This window comes from Schistocerca piceifrons, chromosome X, assembly GCF_021461385.2.
Source record: "Schistocerca piceifrons isolate TAMUIC-IGC-003096 chromosome X, iqSchPice1.1, whole genome shotgun sequence".
In the NCBI taxonomy this organism is placed as follows: Eukaryota; Metazoa; Arthropoda; class Insecta; order Orthoptera; family Acrididae; genus Schistocerca; species Schistocerca piceifrons.
In genome coordinates this window covers 147829828-147847721 of record NC_060149.1, presented here as the reverse complement: position 1 = coordinate 147847721, position 17894 = coordinate 147829828, and the positions used below count along the sequence as shown (strand labels likewise).

At 46.3% G+C, this 17894-nt stretch overlaps 1 protein-coding gene across 1 annotated transcript in view; it reads right to left on the bottom strand.

Annotated features, from left to right (window-relative positions):
* The window catches only part of LOC124722228, a 215713-nt gene extending 198168 nt beyond the window's left edge, over window positions 1-17545 (bottom strand). The window contains exon 1 of the mRNA XM_047247420.1: window positions 17322-17545. Coding sequence (XP_047103376.1) covers window positions 17322-17545 — 224 coding nt within the window. The remainder of the gene's footprint in view (window positions 1-17321) is intronic.
* Window positions 17546-17894: the final 349 nt, after the last annotated feature.

The following is a 17894-nucleotide window of genomic DNA, read 5'->3' as shown; positions in this document are numbered from 1 at the left end:
GAAAGAAGTCACAGGGGTTCATGTCTGGCGAATAGGGAGGCCAATCCACGCCGCCTCCTGTATGTTTCGGATAGCCCAAAGCAATCACACGATCATCGAAATATTCATTCAGGAAATTAAAGACGTCGGCCGTGCGATGTGGCCGGGCACCATCTTGCATAAACCACGAGGTGTTCGCAGTGTCGTCTAAGGCAGTTTGTACCGCCACAAATTCACGAAGAATGTCCAGATAGCGTGATGCAGTAATCGTTTCGGATCTGAAAAATGGGCCAATGATTCCTTTGGAAGAAATGGCGGCCCAGACCAGTACTTTTTGAGGATGCAGGGACGATGGGACTGCAACATGGGGCTTTTCGGTTCCCCATATGCGCCAGTTCTGTTTATTGACGAAGCCGTCCAGGTAAAAATAAGCTTCGTCGGTAAACCAAATGCTGCCCACATGCATATCGCCGTCATCAATCCTGTGCACTATATCGTTAGCGAATGTCTCTCGTGCAGCAATGGTAGTGGCGCTGAGGGGTTGCCGCGTTTGAATTTTGTATGGATAGAGGTGTAAACTCTGGCGCATGAGACGATACGTGGACGTTGGCGTCATTTGGACCGCAGCTGCAACACGGCGAACGGAAAACCGAGGCCGCTGTTGGATCACCTGCTGCACTAGCTGCGCGTTGCCCTCTGTGGTTGCCGTACGCGGTCGCCCTACCTTTCCAGCACGTTCATCCATCACGTTCCCAGTCCGTTGAAATTTTTCAAACAGATCCTTTATTGTATCGCTTTTCGGTCCTTTGGTTACATTAAACCTCCGTTGAAAACTTCGTCTTGTTGCAACAACACTGTGTTGTAGGCGGTGGAATTCCAACACCAGAAAAATCCTCTGTTCTAAGGAATAAACCATGTTGTCTACAGCACACTTGCACGTTGTGAACAGCACACGCTTACAGCAGAAAGACGACGTACAGAATGGCGCACCCACAGACTGCGTTGTCTTCTATATCTTTCACATCACTTGCAGCGCCATCTGTTGTTGAAAATGGTAACTACTGTAATTTCGAAAGTTTGTCCGCCTGAAAATGTACTGTTGTCCCAAGCATATTGCAACAAACGGTGTATTTCTATCGCTGCTCGTTTAGTTTTTATTGCCGTTTCAAATATACCGGTCATTTTTGAAACACCCTGTATATACTGTATGTGTTCTGGCCGGAGGCAGTTCGCTCCGCGCTCTTGTATGTGCAAGTGCTGAATAAACCTTCGTTAAGTGAAGTTAGTGTTCGTCATTCATCTAATTACACCTTCTTCTATCTCATCAGTTCCAGATGCCTTTCCACCGTTAAGCAATTGTAGTTGCGTTTTTATTCTGTGATCACTTATCTGGGTATCTCCCATTTCAACTCTATTGCGGTGACTAAACTGAAGAACTGTATTAAAATCAGTATTCAGTATTTTGGCCTTCTCTCTGTCATCTTCCATTTCGGTGGCAGTATGGTCGTTGAGCTACTAAGTAGATGACTTCGTTCCGCTTACTAACTTTACCAAAGACCAATGCTTGTTAGGATCTTTAGTTCAGTCGATTGGCAAAATTTCATCTTAAAATTGATTTAACGCTTCTGTACTTTTTCTTTCAACCCATTTTCGCTTCTTTCAGCTTTCGTTTTTCAGCTACTATTTGACCTCGCTTAAACCTGTGATGTCGCTTTCGTAGCAACTTTCTAACACAATTATGAAACGACTTCCTATTTTTTTCCACATCTTCATCCTCAAAAATGAATAACTGATATCCAATTCCCATATTCTCTGCAATTTGTGTCGTGTCCCTCTTGCTAATCAAAAATATTTTCTTACATTTCTTAACATTCCTTGAAACACCCATTGTAATTGGTGCTATCACAGCATTATCATCACTGCTGGCCTCCTCTACGTTGACTGATTCGAAACGTTAAGTCCTACGTGTTGCTGGGAGATCCAAGAAGTTACCCTTCGTAGTAGGGTAATGGGGGCGGGAGAATCATTTGTCTGTGCAGGTTGCATACATTAGAGGCAAGCATGCTCTCAGGGGCAATGATGACATCATGCCTTAAGCTATTGTTCTTCTACGCCACTTTATATCAAATTTCTGGTACCGAGCGCCGCGGGTTTCAAATCGGCGCCAGACGGCATGGAACTCGATGACCACTAGAGGTCGCTGCAGGAGTCACGCCGTAAGCCGTGGCTGCGGGCGCTCCTGGCCCTAACGTGAGGGCGCCAATGTGGAGCACGTGGTCCCAGCGGCCAATAGCGACGTACCCTGTAGTGTATTGAGGCTCCTGCGTTTCACTCAGCGAGGCAGTCTGGTATACGAGTTGATTCAGTTGACATCTCGCTTATAGACATCGTGTTTACATTGTGTGTTCAAAAATGGTACAAATGGCTCTGAGCACTATGGGACTTAACATCTGAGATCATCAGTCCCCTAGAACTTAGAACTACTTAAACCTAACTAACCTAAGGACATCACACACACCCATGCCCGAGGCAGGATTCGAACCTGCGACCGTAGCTGTCGCGCGGTTCCAGACTGAAGCGCCTAGAATCGCTCGTCCACAGCGGCCCGCTTACGTTGCGTGTGCTTACTTCCTGTTTATGAGTGGGCGTTGTTTTGATTTCATGAGGCTGTCTCTTGCGACCCCGTTGCTTAATACTTTGTTGTTGATCTTGGTCACTTCCTCAGTTCTCTGTCGTCGTTCCTGTCCTTCCATTCCCGTCCGTCCGTCTTGTTTGTTCACGGGCCACTCGTGCCGGTCCCACCACGTTTTCGTTAGCAGCAACCCCGCGATAGGAACTGTCGCGGTAACAACAAAATTGACATTAAATTAATTATGCAACTTAATTAGACTGACCAATCAATCAATTCAATGACACCATCAGTCTTGCCCTAGCAAAACGTGGCCACCGATACAAGCGCACTTTTCTTTGTCACCCTCCCTTCTGGGATATCCCCAACACTCCCCCGTCTCCCTTTCCCTCCCCACACGCTTTTGAAGGGGTTACTGGCGCACTAGAAGAACCTGGCGTGTGCTCAACAGAATCCGATATGGACATGAAAGAAAAAAATGTCTGTGAGCACTATTGGACTTAACTTCTGAGGTCATCAGTCCCCTAGAACTTAGAACTACTTAAATCTAACTAACCTAAGGACATCACACACATCCATGCCCGAGGCATGATTCGAACCTGCGACCGTAACGGTCGCACGGTTCCAGACTGTTGCGCCTAGATCCGCTCGGTCACTCCTGCCGGCGACATGGAAGAACTAAGTCCTTCACGTACAAATCTGAACTCTCAGACTCCGTGTTGTGCGACAGTGGAGCAACAGAACAGCCTGCTGAACACAATGTAGAGGAATGTTCCAATAGATGTTTTCGTGGAGGCTGGAATTACATAATTAACGCCTCGCCAACAACACTGGATTGGATAGACTCTTTGTTCAAAATGTTCAAATGTGTGTGAAATCTTATGGGACTTAACTGTTAAGGTCATCAGTCCCTAAGCTTACACACTACTTAACCTAAATTATCCTAAGGACAAACACAAACACCCATGCCCGAGGGAGGACTCGAACCTCCGCCAGGACCAGTCGCACAGTCCATGACTGCAGCGCCCAAGACCGCTCGGCTAATGCCGCGCGGCGATAGACTCTTTGGATATCAGTTTGTGATATAATTAGTGACCATAACTCTTGTGCATTCCTTTCGTTATGTATAAATATTTCTTTTGTATTGTGTAAATATCTCTGTAAATTTCACGTGTATTTCCGTACGATAAATAAATAAATAATAAACTGGCGCACTTTCTTTGTCACCCCCTTAACCTATCGTTCTGTTCCATGTCAGCACTTTCGATATCAAATTAATTCACCAATTTATTAAATTGTTCGAAAAAATTGGTAAGAAATAGTTCAACTGTGCTACTTCCCCTCCTCTTAACCTACTGTGCCACTTGCAGTATTCTGTAGTTGAACACGAGCTGCATCAGGTGAGGCCTGAGTTATACGATTAGCCCCCCGCCCACCCAACCAAATGAATTGACTAATTAATTAAACCGACATGCTTTTGTGTGGGGACAGTTTTCCTTTGTTGATACTGCCCCCGTCTGGATATATTGCTTGACTGGCGGGATATCTATCGCATTGTGGCAATATTGTTTATTTAAACAATTTGCCAGGAAAATGATTGCAGTATGTGGAATATTTAAACAATTGCAGCACTCTTTATATCAGATCGCGTAAGGAATACCGTCATGAAGCACTCACTACTTGTAATTACACTGTCACAGGTGGCGCTAAATGTGACCGGCGAAAAAAAATCTCCCAATCGCGTCGCTGACTGCCACATGAATCGCCTCACCACGCACGACACGGGTCAGGGACTGCGGCAACTGCCGCACCGCGCAAATTCTCCGCAAACAAAGCAACTCTTTGAAATATGACACCACACTTGCTTCCTGCCTCTCTCTCTCTCTCCATTTCCCTTTCCCTCTCTCCTTCTCTCTGTCTCAAATGGTTACTACCTGTTTGTCTGAACCAATGTATGCAAACACACACAGACTAAGATTTCCTCGTCACCCCTCGTCCATTCCAACCCCATCCCCCACCCTCCCCACCCATCAAAGGACTTAAACCCATAAAGAATGCATAATATGAGCCATCAGTTGTTAGTCCCATTGACGGAGGAATGGAATGAATTTCATACACCCAGGTCAGCATGTGTGTACCCCCCCCCCCCCCACATTATTTATGGTATTTTAATCAAGTTTACGTGTTTTCCATCAATTTTCGTAATTTTACCGGGTTTTCTCTAATTTCAACGCATTGTACTCAATTACTCGAGGTCCAAAGCATCACTTTCTACGAGCTGTCACGTCAACAAAAAATCTCTTTGTGTCGATTGCATGATGCTATCAGCCAATGACATTGCAGCATGGTTCTCAATTTCTGTATTATTGCTAAACTACTCCCTCCATTACTCTGTGAGGGTCATATGCATGTGGACATCTTGCAAACCCTGTTACACTGTCTACATCAAATGACACAAATAGTGTTTCTTAGTGTAGGAAATAGGCGTCAACAGAGAGGAAGTGTGGAAACTACTTTCCTTAGCCGAAACACTTTATAAATTCGGTAAGGTTTTATTATGACTTACCATCTCCCCCTATATGCATGGGAGTGACAAAGTATTCTGACATTCGTGGGATTAAATTGGAGATTTAAAGATGTAGCACTCTGACCTCTATTTCAAAACAAGCTACCCCTTCGTTGAACCTATCAGGTAAGGACCCTGAGCAAAACTCCGGATGGCCTCTCTCTATTCATCTCGTAATTTTAGTAATTTCAACGCATTGTACTCAATTACTCGAGACAAAACTACCACTCTCGGCGAGTTGTCACGTCAACAAAACGTCTCTGAATGTATCAGGTATAGTACCTTCCTACCGCTGGTCGGTTCCAAATTAAATCGGAGACAATGTTGCAGGAGGATTGGTTAAAGGCAGAGGAGGAGTTAGGAGATGCATAGAGAGAGGCCGTCCAGAGTTTTGCTCAGGGTCCTTACCTGATTGGTTCAACGAAGGGGTAGCTTGTTTTGAAATAGAGGCCAGATCTCTGAATCTCCGACTTGATCCTACGAATGTGAGAATACTTGGTGACTCCCATCCATATAGGGGGAGATGGTAAGTCATAATAAAACCCTACCGAATTTATAAAGTGTTTCTCTAAGGAATGTAGTTTTCACACCTCCTCTCTGTTGACGCCTATTTCCTACTCTAAGAAACAGTATTTGTGTCGTTTAGACAGGGTTTGCAATATGTCTACATGTATATGACCCTCACAGAGTAATGGAGGGAGTAGTTTAGCAATAATACAGAAATTGAGAACCATGCTGCAATGTCATTGGCTGATAGCATCACGACGTCGACGCAAAGAGACGTTTTGTCTACGTGACAGCTCGTAGAGAGTGATGCTTTGGACCTAGAGTAATTGAGTACAATGCGTTGAAATTACGGAAAAACCAGGTAACATTACGAAAATTGATGGAAAATACGTAAAATTGATTAAAATACCATACATAATGTGAAGGGATGAGGGAACACACATCTGGCCTGGGTGTATGAAAATCATTCCATTCCTCCACCGGTGGGATTGACAACTGATGGCGGTGCTCGTGCGGTTCTAGGCGCTGCAGTCCGGAACCGCGGGACTGCTACGGTCGCAGGTTCGAATCCTGCCTCGGGTATGGTTGTGTGTGATGTCCTTAGGTTAGTTAGGTTTAAGTAGTTCTAAGTTCTAGGGGACTGATGACCTAAGATGTTAAGTCCCATAGTGCTCAGAGCCATTTTTTTTGACAACCGATGGTGCATACTATGTGTGCTCTATGGGTTTAACTCCTGCAGAATAACCGCCTGTTCCACATGCAATTATGCATTGTAAGCCATAAAAATGAAAGACGATTTGGCGGCCATGATGACCGCCACCTAGGACACCGAAACAGTGATATTATACCTGGGTGCGATTTGCCCCTCCGATATGAGGACTCAGTACTCTTGGTCTCTTCGAAAATGGAACACCGAAACATCTGCTACCCCATCACTGTGCAACTTGAGTTTAAATGTGTAGGTCAATACCTTTGGAGGGCCGTTCGGAGATGCTCCACAATGCGGCAAACTCTTCCAGTTTCCGTACGCTGAGATGTCTTCCATATTTTTGTCAATAACAAACACCACCTCTGTCTTTTTTCAACCATCCTCTATGTTGTGGGAGCAGCTTAACCTGCACCCCGCGATGCCCAGCTCTCTGTGAGAGCCGATGGATCGAAACGTGTAGGTAAGCGATATTCTGACGAAAGGGGAGTTGAGAGGTGAGCTCTATACCCCTTCTTCTTAGTGTTGTAATGTATGCAACATATTACAACCTCTCACATACGTCTTGCGAAGTTACAGCAGTAAGAAAACTAGGAGCTAATACGAAGATTTTTACCGAGAGACAATCAACAGCAGAAGTTGCATCTTTTGTTTTCTCGCTAAGTAAGAGACAACATTCCTCGATGATGATTGAGTGCCTACAAATGGTTGGAATGACATCTCAACAGATAGACTAAATTTACATTTACATCTGTATGCGTACTTTGCAAGCCGTCTTACGGTTTGTGGCGGAGGGTACACCACTACTAGTCATTTCCTTCCTCTTCCACTCGCAAATAGAGCGAGGGATAAAGACCGCCTACTAGCCGCTTCAAGAGCGCTAATTTCTCGTGTCTTATCTTCGTGGTCTTTATGCGAAGTGTACTTTGGCGGCGGTAGATTCCTTCTGCAGTCGGCTTTAAATATCTGTTCTCTATAGTGTTCCTCGAAAAGAACGTCGTCTTCCTCCCAGTGGTTACCATTTGAGCTGCCTGCCGAGTGTAATCCAAAGCTGGAAAAAATTACTCACCATGCAAAGCGACTCTCATGATCAGTTTAATTGATTAGCCTATCAGTCTGATATCAGTGACGCGTCGCCGGTTGGGGCAAAATTATGTCCAGTTATAAGAAGGAAATAGATTTAGATGGGCAACTGATATTTCTAGAGCAACAGTCGTCAGGAGGAGCTATTTCCGATACTTCGCTCTTTGTCAAATGTCACCATATTGGGGCTGCACTCGTAATATTTAACTGTAATTACACTGATAAATATGTGGCTGGTTTCCTTGGATGACTGCCTGCAATCCAGGTGCATGGCAGAGGTAGTCAGTGACTGGAACGAATGGACATATCCAGCTCAAGGCTGTCGGGAGTGATGGGTACAAAGAAAAGTTCCGGCTGGAGAGTTAGCCGTCTCTTTCCCAAGGCTGCGGAGGCAAGTTCCATCGGCAACCCTAACGATGCCCTCTGCGTAGATGAATATTGTAATAGCCAGTATGCTGGAAGAGTGGTGACAGAAGCGGATGTGTGTGCTGCATGAGAAGAATCAATATGGTGAGCGTCCTCGCTGGACAATTATACCCCCTCATGTAGATTGATCATCTCATGGCTGGGCGGCCACGGTGATACGCTATTTGGCCCCTGAGCATCTGGTACAGCAGGTGTGCTAATACTGGTAGATGAGTGTGCAGCTGCTGGTGTGACAATCACACGGAGGTGGCCTATGGAATTTTCCGCGATATCCAACACCTAGCCATGACAACTACTACCACGGAATGAATCGTGGTTTATGTGTGTCATGTCCAGTGCTTCTCTATACATCGCAGTGGTCTCTGTCTTGCAGTGGTATTTGTTGTTGTCTCTGTTCTATCACACAGTAGGCCCTCACTCCTCCTCCTCCTTCCAAATGGAGCGGGAGGGACCAACTTAGGAATTCTATAGTGTTTTAAAAACAACATGAAATTCCCGACTCAGCAATTTATTGTACCCGATAGTGGTATTATAAGCATGCATCTACCCAAGCCCTTACCAGACTGTTTAAAGATATGGCGCAATTGAGATGAAATTTTAAATTCTCAGCTATCTCCAATGCTCAGAAATGGGCTTCCTGAGAAACGACCTAACTGTGTCAGTATCCACTAATAGGAGGTAGGGAAAACATTTGGAAGGGGGAAGAGTAGGGTTTGAAAACCGGCGGTTGCGGGTTTGAATTCCAGAATTTCTACATATACCAGTCCTAATGTCCACCAACAGAATGCAAGGGAAAACTGCCTACACCCAAAGGGTATCGATTTAATTAATTAGTCAATAAACCTGATAGAGTGAGGGAATATTTACAAGACAGCCACAGCCTTGCATTTTCCGAATTGCCGGAGATTTCCCAGGTATCTACCGCTTTGTTCAGGACAAAGGAGGGGTTAGTGTGGCACGAGACAGATGCTACCTACTTCTTCTGGAATGTCTTCGTTCCCTCTGCAGAATTAATGGTTTCTATAGCAATGGATGTGTGAGAACAGAGGGATATACCGACTACCACCACCAAGTCTGCATGAGCGGTGGGGAGACTGGTGGACGACGTTGGAAGGGAGGAGGGGTGGGGAGGATATATTGGCGTGTGTGTGTTTGCATATGTTGGTTCACACAAACAGGAACTAACCACTTGAGACACAGAGAGGGTGAGAATGAGACGGAAAGGAGAGAGAGGCAGGAAGTGGGCCTGGTGTCAAATTTCAAAGAGGTGCCACTACCTGAAGCATTGTTTATGGAGGATTAACGCTCTCCATCAGCTGTGGCGGTCCCTGACTGGTGGCGATCACGGTGCAGTGAAACCGGCCCGACAGTCAACGACGTGATCGGAAGTTTTTTAGCCGGGCACTTTTAGCGTGATCTGTGACAGTATAATTACATGTGGTGAGTGCATCATGATGGTATTCCTTAGGCGATCTGGATAAAAGAGTTTGTCTAAATATTCTACACACTGCTATCAATTTCCTGACAAATTGTTCAAATAAACAATATTCCATACACTGTAATAGATTTCCCGCCAATCAATCACTGATTTCCAGAAGGGGGCCATTTTCCATCAAGGAAACAGTCCCACACAAAAGTATATCGATTTAATTAATTAGTCAGTCAATTTGATTGAGTGGGAAGGGTGTTATTCGAATAACTCAGGCCTCACCTGATGCAGCTCGTGTTCAGTCACAGAATATAGCAAGTGGCGTATTAGGTTAAGAGGAGGGGAGGTACTGCAGTTGAACTATTTTCCAGTTTTTTCTATAAATTTAATTAATCGGTGAATTAATTTTATATCAAAAGTGCTGGCATGGAACAGAACAATAGGTTAAGGGGATGACAAAGAAAGTTCGCCAGAAACCCCTTCAAATTCGTGCGAAATTCAGAAAGTACGCTCGTATCGGCAAGGTGGGAGGGGGAGGGGGGGAGGGGGAGGGAGGGGGAGGGGGAAGGAGGAGGAGGGGGAGGGAGGGGGTCAAGGATTTTCCAGAGGGGAGGGTGACAAAGAAAAGTGCATTAACGTCGGTGGCTACGTGCTGCTACGGGAAAACGCATGATGCCATTGAATTTATTAATTGGTCAATTTAATTAAGTTTCTTAATTAATCTGATATTAATTTGTTATAAAGCTACATAGAAGAACAATAGGTTAAGGGCTCACATGAATCAGTGCAATAGCTTAAGGCACTATGGCATCATTGCCTCTGGATGTATGCTTGCCCCTGATGTATGCGTCCTTCACAAACAAATTGTCCTTGTACCCCCATTATCTTAGTACTCCCCTCATGAGCTGGTTCTCTAACTATCTGCTTGAAGTAATTTTTATATTAGAAATTCAGAATAATCTCTAACGAATCACTGTTCCTGGCACCATTTTTATCGAATGGCTCTCCCATTCTATAGATTGCAAATTGGAGTGTGCACCTATTACAATAGCGTGATCAGGAAACTTACTCATCAAACGCTGCAAGTTCTCTGTGAAGTACTATGCCACTACATGTCCTGATGTGAGTGGTCTATAATAGTATCTTAATACCACCATTGACACACTTTTGATGATTAGCTTCACCAAGATTATTTCACTTTTGGATTCTCTTATAACCTCACTAGATACTATCATGCAGTATGCCAATAAATACGCTGCCACCTTTGACGTCTATTCTATCTTTGCGATATACACTCCAACCGATTTACAATTTCGTTGTTATTGTATTGTATTAATATTTCCAGCCAGAGTTCTGTTGTGAATACTATGTGGACATTATTGTCTTTAATATGCAATACGAACGATGGGACCTTACCATGGATCCTCCTGCAGTTTACTAATGTCACGTTACCCTCTGGTGTTCTGGGTCTGTGAGGATGAACGTTTTCTGAGAGTAATGTGGATGACATATTTTCGATTTCGGTAAGCTGTTAATCACTGACCTAAAGAAACTCCCGTGTGCACACTACATGCACTCTTTTACCACAGTAGTCGCTTCCTTTGTGCATGTATGTCCGATCTATTGAGAGGGGGAGGGGGGGGGGGGACCGATAATTCTCCATCTTATAGCGGAGGCCTAGAAACTACCAGAAAATATCATTGCAGAATCGTCTGAGCCTCTGGTATGGACCTTCTGTTCGGTTCAAAACTAGAAAACCACGATCAATTCCGGCTACGATGCCACAAATAGTCAGCCGAGCTAGCGAGCTACATACGATGCTACCACCTAAAGAATCTGAGGATAGACTCAGAATCCAAGCAGCAAACGTCACTCATGCTGACTTAACCAAGAGTTGCACCCTGTGCATCCAATAGGCGATGGCATAGTCTCCTCCACATCTCAGACAAGATATCTCGGCAAACATACTGAGTGTACACTGGCTTTAACATGCTTGCTACTTTTCTGAGGGCTTCATTACTCGCCTAGCGTTGGAGCTCCTGATGACTAGCATACCCACCCTCTGCAACTGTCCAGACTGGACAGGAAAAGCGGCCCCAACAGGAAATACATCTCATGCTGGTTCAAGTCTGTGATTAACACTGGGCAGCGCCTAGTACTTGTCGCTAAGGCAAAAGGGGACAGCTGTGCAGCCGGTTCCAACTTATGTTCTCCGCACAGAGGCAATTAACCCAACACCTATCCACCACTCACGATCAAGCAGAAACACTCAGACGAGTCAGACGCTGCACATGGGAAGATGCAGTGTAGCACGTACCCGAATTCGCCTAAGGGGATTGGCAACCCTTCATGCACTGAAGCGTCACAGCTTTACATCTGCACAAGGCGTTGCCTCCCTGGATTGTGTCGGTCACAACAAGGACGACAGATGGCAGGACAAGGGCCACCAGAGGTCCTGCATGACAGGGACCTATTTCCTCCGCCGTATCACGTGTGCGGAAGTGGATCGGTGCGAATTCCTCTGCGCCCCGGTTGTATGGTGCGGTGCAAGCCAACACGTTGGTAGTTCACTCAGCAGAAGTTCTTGGCCAAATCATATGCCCTCTCTTAGAGTCCATCAGTCAGAGGCTGCTCGAAAGCCACCACAGTGGGTCCTACAACTTTCCAGCGATATCCTGAGACGTACCTGTTGGCCAACTACGCCTAACACTCAACCTCTGTCGCTAGGGATTATCGATGGCATAGTCTTCACGTCCTACTATGTTTATTCACTGTGTGTTCCAATCGTATGCGCGTTAGTGTCTGAGAAGTTGTATTCCTTTTTATTGAGAAGAGTTTCTCCTTTGTTATTAAATCTCTCTATGGTGGTCCAAATAAATCCTTGTTTTTGTTTGCCTGTATCTTATTATTGCTTAGCAAGCATCTCCTCATGAGTGATATAGCAGTGACGACGCGATGTTTGAACCCAAGGGGCCACGTGTGTTTTTTTTCTGTTCCTTATTCTCCCAACTCACCTGATGTTCGATTTCTTTTTCTTGTTTCTCCGTGGTCAAACAGCCAGTTTTTGAATCCCCTGACCTGGCGCAAATAATGTTGCTGTATCTGCAGTCCATGCAGCATGTCATGCAAGGATTAATCGCCACGGTAGCGAGCTTTCCAACAGCGTTCGCCAATGGCTCCCAGTGCCCTTCTCGGCCGGACCTTACGGTTAAAGGCTTTCGCGACGCATATCCACCCTTCCCGTCATTTGACAAAAAAGACGAACATTGGGTGAACTTCTTGGCGCGCCTTGAGAGGCTGTTTCTGGTGTATGGTATCACAGACGACACCCATCGTAGGGCATTTCTCCTCGCCTATATTGTACCAGAGGTTTACCGTCTTCTTCAGCAACTGAAACCTGAATTAGAACTACATCTACATCTACATCCATACTCCGCAAGCCACCTGACGGTGTGTGGCGGCGGGTACCCTGAGTACCTCTATCGGTTCTCCCTTCTATTCCAGTCTCGTATTGTTCGTGGATAGAAGGATTGTCGGTATGCTTCTGTGTGGGCTCTAAACTGTCTGATTTTATCCTCATGGTCTCTTCGCGAGATATACGTAGGACGGAGCAATATACTGCTTGACTCCTCGGTGAAGGTATGTTCTCGAAACTTTAACAAAAGCCCGTACCGAGCTACTGAGCGTCTCTCCTGCAGAGTCTTCCACTGGAGTTTATCTATCATCTCCGTAACGCTTTCGCGATTACTAAATGATCCTGTAACGAAGCGCGCTGCTCTCCGTTGGATCTTCTCTATCTCTTCTGTCAACCCTATCTGGTACGGATCCCACACTGCTGAGCAGTATTCAAGCAGTGGGCGAACAGGCGTACTGTAACCTACTTCCTTTGTTTTCGGATTGCATTTCCTTAGGATTCTTCCAATGAATCTCAGTCTGGCATCTGCTTTACCGACGATCAACTTTATATGATCATTCCATTTTAAATCACTCCTAATGCGTACTCCCAGATCATTTATGGAATTAACTGCTTCCAGTTGCTGACCTGCTATTTTGTAGCTAAATGATAAGGAATCTATCTTTCTATGTATTCGCAGCACATTACACTTGTCTACATTAAGATTCAATTGCCATTTCCTGCAGATCCTCCTGTATTTCAGTACAATTTTCCATTGTTACAACCTCTCGATACACCACAGCATCATCTGCAAAAAGCCTCAGTGAACTTCCGATGTCATCCACAAGGTCATTTATGTATATTGTGAATAGCAACGGTCCTATGACACTCCCCTGCAGCACACCTGAAATCACTCTCACTTCGGAAGGCTTGTCTCCATTGAGAATGACATGGTGCGTCCTGTAATCTAGGAACTCTTCAATCCAATCACACAATTGGTCTGATAGTCCATATGCTCTTACTTTGTTCATTAAACGACTGTGGGGAACTGTATCGAACGCCTTGCGGAAGTGAAGAAATACGACATCTACTTGTGAACTCGTGTCTATGGCCCTCTGAGTCTCGTGGACGAATAGCGCGAGCTGGGTTTCACACGACCGTCTTTTTCGAAACCCATGCTGATTCCATCATCACTGAAGAAGTAAAATTTTGAGTCGCAGACCACGTTGCTGCAACATGACACAAATTTTTCAGCTGCCATAAGCAGCAGTATTCAGTACTACTGAGAATAGATTGCGACCCTCCAAGGCGTTTCTTGGGATTACCAATTTTGTGTTCCAATGAAGCATGTAAACAGCCTCACGCCATGTCACTCGTCTGGGATATGCCCCTGCTACCCACACCTGATGAGGGACTTTGGTCAGACTTACTGCAACTGAAAGACCCTACATTGAATGCTTGTCTTCTGGCTGTTCGAGCATTCGAGCAGTCCATCCATGTGTCAGCTACCATACAAGATCCTTCTTCTGTCTATGTGGCCTGCCTACCAGCTACCTGCTACCCAGGCAGCCCATGCTCGCTACAGACTCACTGCCAATTGGTAAACAGAGACTCCCCACCTGCCACCCCAAACAGTTGCCCTCCTACATACTTAGCACCAGCGTCAGTTTAGCCATGCCATCATAAGTCACAAAGCGGAGGTCTGTCAGGCCTCAACCAAGAAGCACGTGGATTCGGTTTAAGTGGACACTTTCCTGATGGAGGAATCAGACATGGCGGCCCAGAAGTGCTTCACGTCTGTGTCGTTCTTCCTCTCTGGGATCGAAAAATGCCTCTCCAGGTGTTTGTCAATGATCAGCTTCCAGATGGACACTGGTTCTACCGCCTCGATCATCGTGTGGAACAACTACAAGTGGTTAGGCTGTCCCCCACGGTAATCGTTCTCCCAGCGTTCCACAGTTACAACAGTGACATAGTGGCGGTCAAGGGACAGATCACAGCCCTCTTCCAATGTGGGACCACTATCTTCTACACTCCTCACCATGCAGTGTTTGAGCCTTCTACTATGGGCATTGCGGGATTTGAGCACTTATCACCCTCCAGAGCTCTTCCAATGTGGGACCACTATCTTCTACAATCGTCACCATACAGTGTTTCAGCCTCCTACTATGGGCGTTGTGGGATTTGAAGCACACATCACTCTCGTCCCAACGGCCATGCCCCTCTTTTTCCTCTTTTTCATGGCTCAGAATGTCCCATTCGCCCTGAGGGATAAGTTACATGTGGAACTGCAACGTTTGCAAGACGATGGCATCTTATCAACTGTTTCCAATAGTCAGTGGGCAACAGCCATCGTGCTGGTCGACAAACTGGATGGATCCCTCGGCATATGTGGCGATTTCAGGAAGATGATCAACGCACAATGCATTGTGGATTCTTACCCTGTCCCAAAGATGGTCGATATTCTTGCTCTACTGACTGGGGGCAAGGTCTTCGCGAAGTTGACCTCAAGGACGCATATCTACAGCTTCCACTGGATCAGGCTTCTCGTGAATTGCTGGTAATCAACACACCTTTCGGTCTCTTCCGCTACAACTGCTTCCCCTTTGGGATTACGGGCACCCCATCGAAATTTCAGCGTTGTTTGGAACACCTTTCGCGGGAAGTGCCAGGCACAGCTAACTACCTAGATGAAATTATCGTTGCAGGACGGTCCGTACAAGACCTGTCTGATAAGCCAGACACTCTTTTCTCCGTCCTACATGCTGGAAATCTTGATTGTAACTTGGAGAAGTGTCAGTTTTACGTTCCTCAAGAGGAATATCTGGGACATATCCTCAGCTCTGAAGGAATCCGCTCGACGCTGTACTATATCCAGACTATGCACGATTTACTGCCACTGACGAATGTCAAGCAACTTCAGTCTCTGTTGAGCCACCTGAATTACCATCGTAAGTTCATTCCCCATTCTGAACTATCGCTGCTCCGATGCACTGTTTCTTACGCAAGAATGTGGCGTGGAACTGGGACACTATCTGCGACCAGGCTTCCCAGGCCCTTAAACGGACGTTTCTTCAATCTTCCTGTCTAATGGCTTACGATCTGAGACTTCGTGTGGTCATCGCGGCTGACGAATCCGATTATGGTGTAGGAGCCATCTTCTCGCATGTAGTCGATGATGTGGGACGACCAGTCGCCTTCATCTCAAAGACATTTACGTCGACCCAGTGCAACTATGGATAAATAGAAAAAAAAGCCCTGGATATTGTCTTTGCTTTAAAAAAAATTACATTTTACCATACTGATAAACCACAAACTACTGCTGTCTCTATTTCATGCCAATGCCAACATCCCTACAAAATCGGCTCGCCGACTTCAGCGATGGGCTCTGTCCCTCACCAGTTATTCCTACAAAATTCAGTACCGTTCCACGACTCGCCATGCCAATGGAGACCTACTTTCGCGGTTTCCAGTGGTTTGGAACTCCTCCTTTCAGTCCGATACAGACGGCTGTCGCCCCTTAGATACTGTAGATGGAACAGCTCTCACCTCGTTCCATATTGATGCTAAGCTCGTGTCCCTGCGTTCTGCGGGAGGCTTGGTTCTTCATGAACTTCTCATTCTGGTTCAATGGGGATGGCCATTGGACTTCCAGCAGATAGTCAACTCAGCTGTTTAAGGTTACTGGAAACGCCAGCATGAATCCTCTGCCCTCAGTGGTGTCTTGTTGCCTCAGGAAGAAAATGGCTGGACTCGAATGTTCATCCCATCCCCTATTCAACACCAAGTGTTTCACCAAGGTCATTGGGGAGTCATACCGACAAAATGCCTGGCGTGGCAGCATGATTTGGAAGGGATAGACAGTGACATTGCTGGCTTGATGGTCACCTGCACATCTTGCCAAAGCAAACAAGCAGCCCCACCGAGTCGCTATTTTCCATGGATAGAGTCATCGACACCATGGTCATGACTCCACCTGGATTTCACCAGCCCTTTTCTCAGCCTTTCTTGGATCGTTGCAGTCGACGCCGGATCTAGTTTTCCATGCATCTTCCAGATGTCTTCTATGTCACCTCAATATGTGATTCAAGCCTTGACCCACATCTTCGCAACTGAACGTCTGCCAGAAACAATAGTCAAGGACAATGGGCCTTAGTTTACATCTACCAAGTTCATATCTTTCTGCGCATCCAACGGAATTGCTCATGCCCACAGAGCTCCTTTCCACCTAACGTGCAACAGTCTGGCAGAGCAGTTCGTTCGAACATTTAACGATCAGCTGACGAAGCTTTGCCATCACCAATCTCTCGATGATGCACTCTCCACCTTTCTGGCCTCCTATAGATTGACACCACAGGAAAAGACCAGTCCAGCTGAACGACTCCATGGACACCTGCAGCGATCACTTCTCTCCCTCCTCCACCCACGACAGTCAAAGCAGCAACCATCGTGAGGTCGTCCACCTCGCTTTTCCATCCATGATGACGTCTGGGTCCTGACTTTCTCCCGGCATGGGTGCTGTTGGACTCTGGAGATAGTGAAACAGCTGTTGGGATGGGTGATGGTCGAAGTACAACTCCTGAATGGTTCATGCTGTCTCACACATCTGATCCATTTCGCCCAAGGAAACTGTTGTTGGAAGCTGACACAGACTCTGGGTCTTTCCTTGTTCCAGGTACATCTGCGCCACAGGCTCCACCCCCGGCAGCCCCTTCATCTTCCCCTGTGGAGGGTGGTCTTCCAGTGACCACTTCTGGGCCAGCATCAATGGACGTCGACCACAGAGGTCGTGATCCACATCCACCAGATGCCCCTCCTGACGCCATGGAAATCAACCCTGACGTTGAAATCAACTACCGACTCTCCTATCCACTTGCGTGGGAGGGATGCCATGTACTTGACGTTCGCCTAAGGAGACTGGCTCCCCTTCAGACACTGAAGCGTCATGAAAATGCACATGCACAAGGCGTTGCCTCTCTAGACTACGTCGATGACAACAAGGACGGCAGTTGGCAGAACAAGTGCCACCAGAGGTCCTCCATGACAGGGACATATTTCATCCATCGTGTCACGTGTGCGGAATGGATTGGCATGAATTCCTCTGGGGCCTGGCTATATAATGCGATGCAAGCCAGAGCGTTGGCAGTTCGCTCCACCGAAACTCTGGGCCAAATC